Below are 9,346 nucleotides of genomic sequence, written 5' to 3' on the forward strand. Positions count from 1 at the left end.
TAATTTTACACATATTTTTGAATTCTATGTACTTACATTTGCTCGGTATTTCGTAATTCCATTTCTTCCTGGAGACACGAAACTTACCCCCTGGGAGCTTGCTTTTGCGCCATTGTAGTGACCGGCGGAGCCATCCCCGTTTTCAACGAAACGGATTTGCGCAGGACGAATGCCCAAAACCGATAAGAAATTACCAGGGACATCGGAATCACAGCTCTCCGGCGAAGGGATGGGTAGGCCTTCCATATCGGTCACACATCCAAATGAGGGGCTTCAGAATGGACGATGCATCACGGGGAGGGGAAATCGGTCCAAGCAGTTGGTCAAGGAAAGATCTTGAGAAGAACGGCAGCAATGGGAACTTCAGACAATGTACGTCAGCAGAAAATGAAAAGACGTCTTTTGGTTCTGAAATATCTTACAAGACTGTCTATTTGTCATATAAATGTCGCCGCCTACTCTAAATCGCTCTTTTTACCCGCATAGGAATTTTAACAATTACAAACTAGTCGTCGCATTCTCTACAGATGAGTTCGTCTTTGTCGGATTCTTGCTAACGGCTATCTAACAACAACGGTAAATGTAAATACACTGATTCCAACCACTTTTTCGCGGTTTGCGTAGTACAGGAATTTCTCATAAATGGAACGTGGTTAAATCTAGTTTGGAAGTATTTATTTTAAACACAAACGACTTACATTAAGAAAACGACCTACTTACCATACTGCTGTCTGATACCAACAAACCCTACTTTTTCTTGCCTTCATCCCCTACAAACGGATCCAGTTTCTTGTTCATCAGCGCCAGCGAAGACTCGGCAATTTTTGTCATAACTTCCGCCAACTTGTACTTCGAGTAAACGCTGTAAAGCTGCCGCTGCTCGGAACTGATGACGTCCGCTAGCTGCAAACTTTCGCTAAACCGCCCAGAAAGGGTGAAGATCTGGTGCAGCAGAAGCACCACGTCGGGAATGCACAGCTTTCGCAGACTCTCCATCTGCACCGCTCGATTGAGCCAGTCTTCCTCGTCCTGACCATCTTCTTTACCGTCGAAATCCGGATCGATGAGCCACCCTTTTTCGGGAAAGAGCAAGATGTTGTACAGCAGGTCCCGAGTGACCGTGGTTTGCTCCTGAAGCTGCGCGTTCCAGCGCTCCACATCCATCCGGTAGGTTTGCTCGCGATGTTCCGAAGCCACCCGCTCCGTGAAGTTGTTGGACTTGACCAGCTGTGGTGCCTTCGGCTTCATGTTATAGTAATACTCGACCCAATCGTTGTAACCGTCGATCGCCGCCAGGTACGTCTGATGACAAAGATACTCCTTGATGCTGGCTTCTTCCTTCCGTGGGAGGTCATCTTTCGAGCCGTAGTTGTTGATTATCTGCTGAATGGTGTCCACTGGAACCATGGCAAACGCTTTCCGAGCTGCTTCTACGTTACGTTTTGCTAGGAAAGCACGAACCAAACCGTTCGCCTGCCAGAGAAGCTCACCTCGCTGATCTGGGTAGAAGATGAGCCATTCTAGGGAGGAAATTTTAGCCTGATCCAGAGGTGTGATGTCTCCTGAAAGATGATTGAAGGTCAGTATTATTCTGAATTTGGAAAAAAAGATGTAGTAACTTACCTTCCTGCGGTTTGACATCGGATGCGTCCTCGCGGTTTCGAATCTTCTCCACTGTGTAAACCGTAATGGCCGGAACGTCCAGCCCAAAGTTGTACGCCTCTTCCAGGACCCTTTTCCTTGCCTGGGTTTCGGTGACCGTTTCCAGGAAGCTCGAATACATCAACAGTTGTAAATCCGCGGGCAGAGCAGCCGTGTAGAAAGCAACCAGCTGTGCGTCACCGTGTTTGATCAAACATTCCACGTACCGTTTGATGACCTTATCGCCGATGTCTTCCTGACATTGTTTGCCAATCTGACGAATAAACAGTACCAGATGCGTCAGGAAACGAAGCATCTGCGCCGTCAGCGGGAATGAACTATCCGAAAGCCAGCCGTCAATCTGACGCATCAGTTCCGGAATGTCGTCCAGGATGAGATACTTCTGGATGACGCGATCTACGTCCCGGGCGGATGTTTTGATGCGGATATTTTTGTGCGCCTCCAGCTCCTCAAAGATTTGCTCCAGGGACATCTTGCTGTTCCAGTACTTCTCCGGCATCGGAAGGTAACTTTTGACGCAGTGCGATCGAATCTCGCTCTCGACGCGAATGTCGATTTGTGTCTGCAATTAGACAAAGTTTTGTTTAGTTAACGCGTGATAATTTAAGCCTCAATTTGAAGTTCTAATGGATCATCCAATGATATATTTAGGCAGTCTTAGATGGATTATTAAGAAAATACCAGAGATAATCAAAGGAAAAAAATCAGGGCAACTCCATTGAAAAGTGCATGGGAAACAGTTTGGAATAATTCAAGATGAATTCAATAATGTTACCTTCAAGTATGCCCACAGCACATCCGTCCAATTATGTTCGCCTAAAATGCCCAACAGCGCATCCAGGTTGCCACAGAACGATCCAATGGTGGCCCGAGTGTATTCGTCCACCGCTCGGCTCTCGGCCATCTTCCAGGCGAACTTCTTCCACAAATCGCGTCGCGGATTACCTTCGATGGCTTGCTTCACGCCCACCGTCAAAGCCCTTCCGGATGTGGCAGCCGCCGGTTCATAATTCGGATCGTGATGCAATCTCCATCCCTCCAGAATGGCGGCCTTCCACGGTTGGCCACAGTGCTCGCACAAATTCTGCGCTTCCTCGATCCTTCCGAACCGGACCTCTTGGAAGATTTGCCGCGAAAGACGGGCCTGGTCCTCAACGTCCAAATCGTGCAGAGGACGACGCTCCCGGACCGGTGCATCCGGATCTAAACTCTTCACAATCTCCCTGGTGCTTCCGAAAGCGGTCAATCCAACGTTTTGCAACTGATGAAGCGTGTTCTCCCAAGCAATGGTCCGATCCGTGAAATGTCCAATCTGCATCCGATTCTGCTCCAGTGCGGTTTGTTCCAGCCAATCCACTATCAGCTGGTATTCCCTCAGATTGGCATTCGCTGCATACAAGTGCTCCACGATGGCTTTCTCGCTGTTCACCAGAGGCAAGTCATCCATCTCGGCATCTTCCTTCTGCACCACCAGCCGATCTTTGTACAACGCAAACAGCAACTTCCAGGTGTCTCGCTCAACATTCAACCATGCTTCGTCGGCCAAAACCTTCCTCTCCTTTCCAAACGCAGCTGCATTCTGCGTCATCATTTTGTCGATTCCATTCAAAACCTCATCCAGCGTCTCGATCAAATCCTCCACCGTTTCAAAAACCTCCGCTTCGCTGTTTCGTCTTTGCAGCACTTTCAAAAACTGCCCGAACAACGCATCGGTCCGGTGCCGCACATTCAACCCCGTCGTACTAATCTGGCTTCCGGCCAAACTCAGCCGGCTTGCCGAAATGTCATTCTCCCGGTTGTCGAACAAAAAGCTGCGAATCTCCTGCGGGCCCACCGTCAACGAAACATCAAACTCAGTGTTGGCCGTGTCATCTGGCCCAGTGCCGAGCAGCAGCGATTGGTGGGGACTTCTCAGCTCACCACGATCCTTGGCGCGCAGGAGGCCCCGTTTGGACTTAACAACGGATTCGTCTAGGAGCAGAAGCGAGCGTTCGAGTTGGCTCATCTTGCGCTGCGGATTCGGTTGTTTTATTTCAAAACCAGTTTTACGAAAGCGGCAATAACATAACCTAAAATTGAAACTAATGAAACTACGCGTTTCCGTAGAAATAATAGTACACTTTACTCACCATTCAGATAAGAGTGCTAATTTTCATAACTTTCGTGCAAAATCTGTTAATTAAACGAGAAAAATACCGAATTTTTACACAAAATCACCAGCTAATTCTGCGAATGAACCGAACGAATGCGTTTGTGTTTGACTTTGTATTTTGACATTTTCAGCGGGGGAAATGAGTTATACTGCATGGTAGACTGGCCAAGTTAATTGAGAGCCCTTATTGTGCTCGAAATTGAGAGACGTGCTCGAATTATCCTTCACTCAGCGAAAAAAAACTAGCGAAATTTATCGAAATACCTTATGAAAATTTGCTATAAATAAAACTTATGGATTGTTACATCCCGGATAAAAACTAACCATAGGGTGTATGGTGAAAACCATTCCTGCACCATACAGTGTACCAGCTACAATAAAGTGTATTGTAATAAAATGGTTCGCTATACCACAGACAAACAGACGTAACTCTCTGATGATTCCCATCGTACACCGATTTAACGGTCTTTTTCAAAATTTGATAGTTGGCCAACTGCCCAACCGTGGCGCTCGCATAGTTTTTGTTCGAGTTTGACGTTTGCTCACTACCGCCACCTAGTTGGTGGTCGGCCAAACATTGTCCCTTTAGCATTGGGCGAATATGTTTCCGTGACTATGATTTAAATCGAAAAAGGTTCGAAGAGTTACGTCTGTTTGTCTGTGGCTATCCAGTAATTCACGAGCGCTAATGGCCGCCATAATCATGCTCACTTTCTGGTAGGGATAAGCCGATCTGGCGTTTGGCTTGTGTCGTTTGGCAGCTGGTCGATAAGATCGAAAATAAAACTTATCGACCAGCTGCCAAACGACACAAGCTAAACGTCAGATCGGCTTATCCCTACCAGAAAGTGAGCATGATTGTGGGGGCCATTAGCGCTCGTAAATTGCTGGATACTATACATTTACATTGGATTTTTATGTAACAATATATTATACTGTATTTCTTACGTTTGAACCATTCACTTTTCCGAAACATTATTTTTCCGTGAATTTTTAATTATTTCTGGTGTTCGATTTAAATAGATCGTATGTTTGCTGTGATTCCTATGCAGATTCGACCTATTCAAATCGAACACCAGATTTATTCAGTTTAAGATTTTTTCCGTGCTTTGTTTTGTTGATGTTTGTGACTTTTTTGATGCAAAGGAAAGGAAAGAAAAAAAAGTGAATAAGTTGAAACATCAATTTAACCTTTTGGAATCGATTTTTTCGCCGCTGTTGACACAACCTCGCTGGTGTCGAACACGTTTGTTATGCTCGGTGTCATCGCCGGGGTCATATATGACCCCTCCGGCTCCAAAGGGTTAATGCCAATAACATCTTTAAATCAGTGGTAAACCAGATGTCCTAAGAACTGCAGGTCCAAGCAGGGGTCCAAGAGATATGGCGGGCTCAAGGGCGGGCTAGGTGTGTAGAGTGCGATGAGAGAAATACTAATGCAATGTAGGCCAACCCGGAAAGATGCAGGTAAGATTACCGTAAATCAGTAGGGTAGGTAATCAAAATTTGAACCAAATTGCGGCTTTCTGAAGCAGTGCAAAATTTAAGTGATTTTTTCTCCCACATGGAAATAATTTACTACGGCAAAATCGTATGTACATAAAAGTCACGGGTATAAGCTTTGTGTTAAATGGTAAAAAGTTTGTATTTGCACCGAATTTCATTGAAATACAGGTCGGACTCGATTATCCGGGGGTTCAATTAACCGGGGGCCCGATTATCCGGGGCTCGATTATCCGGGGAAAAGTTTGTTTTTGCTTTGTTTACAAATTTTTAGATAACAATATGTCAACAAATGTGATAAACATCAAATATAACACCTGTAAGTAGGATTTAGCCTATTTTAAAATTGTTTTTATTTTTTCACATTTTTCAGCTAAAATTCCATTTTTAAAAAACATGGTTGCAATAATACTAGACGTTGAGTTTAGGCACTACAACGTTATGTGTGTTAGCTTCTATGTTTAACGAACAGTTTTTGATTGAAGAACATCAAAAATAAAAGAAAAGAAGCATGGCTCGATTATCCGGGTGATTCGATTATCCGGGGTGAAATATTTTTGGAGTCACCCGGATAATCGAGTCCGACCTGTATTTGATTTTTCATCAGCAATGATTTTAATCTTAATTTGAACCATCGTAATCATAATTTGAACCAATTTTAATCTTAATTTGAACTACTGGCGGCAGCAGCTCGAGCAACTCACAAAACAGCCGATTCCATGCTAAACAATGAAAAATCACATGAATCTGCTAATTCTCATACCTATTTTTCATTAGGCAGTGGAATCTCAACTCAGAATGTTCGAAATTCTTTAGAAATTTGGAAACTAAATTTGGATTTTTTCATCCCCCAAGAGTAAACAAAGCAACCACTAGCGCAATCTACAGGCCAACACTAGAAGCTCATCCCCGTTTACTAGTTCAAATTTAGATTACAAATGGTTCAACTTAATACTTATGACACACATGTGATACAAGAATCACTGTACAATTGCGCTTGAAATGAGTGCCATACTGAAAATTCTCTCAGTTCAAGTCAGTCTTGTTAGAATTTTCTTGACACTGCGTACCGTTGTACAGGAATCATACTCGTATCACATGTCTGTCCGGGGTATAAGATAACATTCTCCAAGTAAGAATCACTTAAATTTGATAATTCTATGACAAATAATGCGAAATATTATTCGGTTGGTCAATTCTACGATAAATAAGCTTACATTTGACGTGTTCACATATTGCTTGTGATACAATGCATGAGCTGTACGAGTGCACCGAAAATGTGCTTTCTCTTGGGGGAAATGGGTGATTTTTCAATTGCCTGTTTTCCATGACAAAAACGCTTTTTTTAATGCTTTTAAAGTCCATATTATCAGGTTATATTACGGAAAGCTGTTTAACATCTTTTTCGGAACAATATTATCGTCGCACCACCAAATCGAAGTCGTCGCTAGAAGCACATGCGAAGTTGCAACTGCGAAGTAAATTTGAATCTATTTTTTTCTGTTGCGCATCATTAAGCTAATTAAGAGCAACAATATGCACTAATCCAAATTGAGTTGCGACATTTCTAAGTAGGTTAAAAATCAAATTTCGCACGTTCGGTCACTTTGTATTTCGACCAAAAGCATAATATTTGCCTAAAAAGTACGTCGTTTCAATGAATTTTGAAATGGTTCAAATTAAGATTAAAATTTGACTAGTTCAAAGATTGATTTCTTACCCTAGATGAGTTCAACACTTCAACACCTGAGTGTCGCGGACTGACTCAATATGCTCTCTCAGCGGGAGCCAAACATTGGGAGCCAAACATTGAAGATATAGGTTATGTTAAACCTTGTTGTACCTGTGTGCTTGATTGAAGAGTATTGTTATCTAGGTGCTGCGGATATAATCAAAACTGTTGTCACGATATCTCCATTTGCCGCTATCAATCCGTTGGAAAGCGAGGAGAAGAATAAATATTGTTTTGAGCCCATTTTAGCTAATTTTGTAACAACTATCCTTCCAAATTTCCATCGCGAATGGAAAATAATAAACTTTGAACACGACAACAAAATTGGAATAATGGTGGATTGATCATGTTTACCATTTCCGAACAGCGTCGCGACGGCATGTTTGAAATGACTTTCAATATAGGTTCATCTGCGGGTTCGCTTTTTAACCTAACTTATATTTGAATCGAACTTGACAGTTATCTCATGAGTTGTTATGTATTTCAAACTTTAGTCAAACTGGTGCCTCAATATTGCAATAACGGTTAAGCACGCTGTAATGATACTTATGTACCTCGTAACCCACTTCATGCAACTACATTAGTGATCTAATAACACTTAGCGCGCTCGGCATAGTTCCATCGTGCCGCTCAAATTGTTGCCACAAATAATGCTTAGTTTGCGAAACCCGGTTATCTGGCTGGTGGGGAATGGGAGCCTAAGCTTCAACTGTTAATGCAATCAGAGACTACTCAGACTTAGACGTGGGCGATCCTATATATGAAGGGTTATCCAAAACGCTCTGGGAATTCCCAAAGCGCATTCTAATAAATCTAATAAGCCTAAGATGCCATTAACAGGAGGAAAATGGCAAGATAATATAACAATATATGGTTTATGTAATGTAAAACAATTCAACATAACAAAAGAGAACCATTCCAAAACCATTTGATTAAATGTATAACCAGTAGTGAAATTACAATTAAAAACAATTTATTTACGGTACATTTTATTGTTTGAAACCATTCATGTACCATACAATGTACGGTATATTTAAACCCACGTATCAGTATTTTGAACAATTCATTAACAATAAAATGTATGGTTTTGCAAAAAATATATATGGAGAAAAATATTTTTTTATATTGTTACGATACTTAACAACCTGTATAATATATTGTAAAAATCTTATTTACAATTCACGGTATGGTATCCAACATTACATCTTATTGTTTTTGTATTTTTATTTTTACAGTGGTGTCTATTGTAAAAATATGGTTCTAAATAGTACTGTTACAATATAACGTTCGGTTTTTCTACTGTATTTTTTATTCGGGATTTGTAACCAAACAAAATACAATTCTAGGATGACTGATGGACCAAGAACAATAATGAAACCTCGTCATCCTGGGTTCGGACTTCGTTATCCATATGCCTTTCGTGACGAACCAGCACAATCGTGCTGTTTTTCGGCATTGGTTTTACACATTTTTTTAAATTGTTTTTTCCTCAAAATATGTGATGTAAATATTTTTTATGATCGAGTTATTACTCTAACTTGTATTTCTGAGCCTCAGCTTTGATTGGAATTGTTTATTAAAAACGCCACGATAAGTTAAACAAAAAGTAAACAATCACCCTAGATTTAAAAGGATTTAAAAAATGCAATCATTCAGAATTGTTTAAGGATCATTGTGTACGTTGACACAGTCAAACACTAATTTATCACAAACTTGGTGGGCATGTTCCCCCCAAATGGGAAACATATCCCACCGCTGTCACCACATGTACGTTGACACAGTCAAACACTAATTTATCACAAACTTGGTGGGCATGTTCCCCCCAAATGGGAAACATATCCCACCGCTGTCACCAAATGCACGTGTTGACCCGAGTGGTCAAGGCGAATTTGTCATCCGACTAAAAAGACGACTAAAACCTTCCCTGTTAAAACTACAACTCATCATTTTATTCAAATTTTAAACCTTATATATAATTACAATTTTTTTTGGTTATTTTTTTCTCCCCCCACTTAACTTAACTTAAGCGCCTAGCGTCACATTCTCCGCTCTCGCTCTCTTTACTAAAGTACCAACATTCTAGTACTTCGAAAAGCGCGAGAGAGAAAGCTCGCGTCTCTTACTTAGTATCTAATTGGAAGCGGCTAGAATGCTTCCTTATATGAGTCACATGTTTTATTATGTTATACTCCGGTAGTTATGCATTCTTTTTGGCTTACCGTATGCCAACTAGAACAGGTAGAGACCTGCTGAAGCAAACTAGGTCACCCGCTGACCAACTACCGCGTATGATTTGT

The 9,346-nt window shown here is 41.7% G+C and overlaps 1 protein-coding gene across 2 annotated transcripts; it reads right to left on the bottom strand.

Annotated features, from left to right (window-relative positions):
- Positions 1 to 658: 658 nt before the first annotated feature.
- Positions 659 to 3,948, bottom strand: LOC109417121 (nuclear pore complex protein Nup107). Of its 2 annotated transcripts, none has more exons than XM_019691245.3 (4): positions 3,792 to 3,948; positions 2,438 to 3,731; positions 1,624 to 2,224; positions 659 to 1,562 (listed from the first exon to the last, which is right to left on the bottom strand). In XM_019691245.3, the coding sequence occupies exons 2-4, from the start codon at positions 3,665 to 3,667 to the stop codon at positions 748 to 750; spliced, it is 2,646 nt and encodes an 881-aa protein (XP_019546790.3). In that variant the 5' UTR covers positions 3,668 to 3,731; positions 3,792 to 3,948; the 3' UTR covers positions 659 to 747. The 2 variants fall into 2 exon arrangements, with proteins under 2 accessions (XP_019546790.3, XP_062702910.1); XM_062846926.1 differs by having other exon boundaries at positions 2,438 to 3,743; positions 3,792 to 3,945.
- Positions 3,949 to 9,346: the final 5,398 nt, after the last annotated feature.

The sequence above is a fragment of the Aedes albopictus genome, chromosome 1, assembly GCF_035046485.1.
Source record: "Aedes albopictus strain Foshan chromosome 1, AalbF5, whole genome shotgun sequence".
In the NCBI taxonomy this organism is placed as follows: domain Eukaryota; kingdom Metazoa; phylum Arthropoda; class Insecta; order Diptera; family Culicidae; genus Aedes; species Aedes albopictus.

Bases quoted from the DNA above. Each gene is read 5' to 3' on its own strand.
- LOC109417121 (XM_019691245.3), bottom strand. From the start codon at position 3,667: ATGAGCCAACTCGAACGCTCGCTTCTGCTCCTAGACGAATCCGTTGTT. The intron at 2,225-2,437 runs GTAACATTATTG...GTCTAATTGCAG, and splicing joins TGCTGTGGGCATACTTGAAG to ACACAAATCGACATTCGCGT. The intron at 1,563-1,623 runs GTAAGTTACTAC...ATCATCTTTCAG, and splicing joins CGATGTCAAACCGCAGGAAG to GAGACATCACACCTCTGGAT.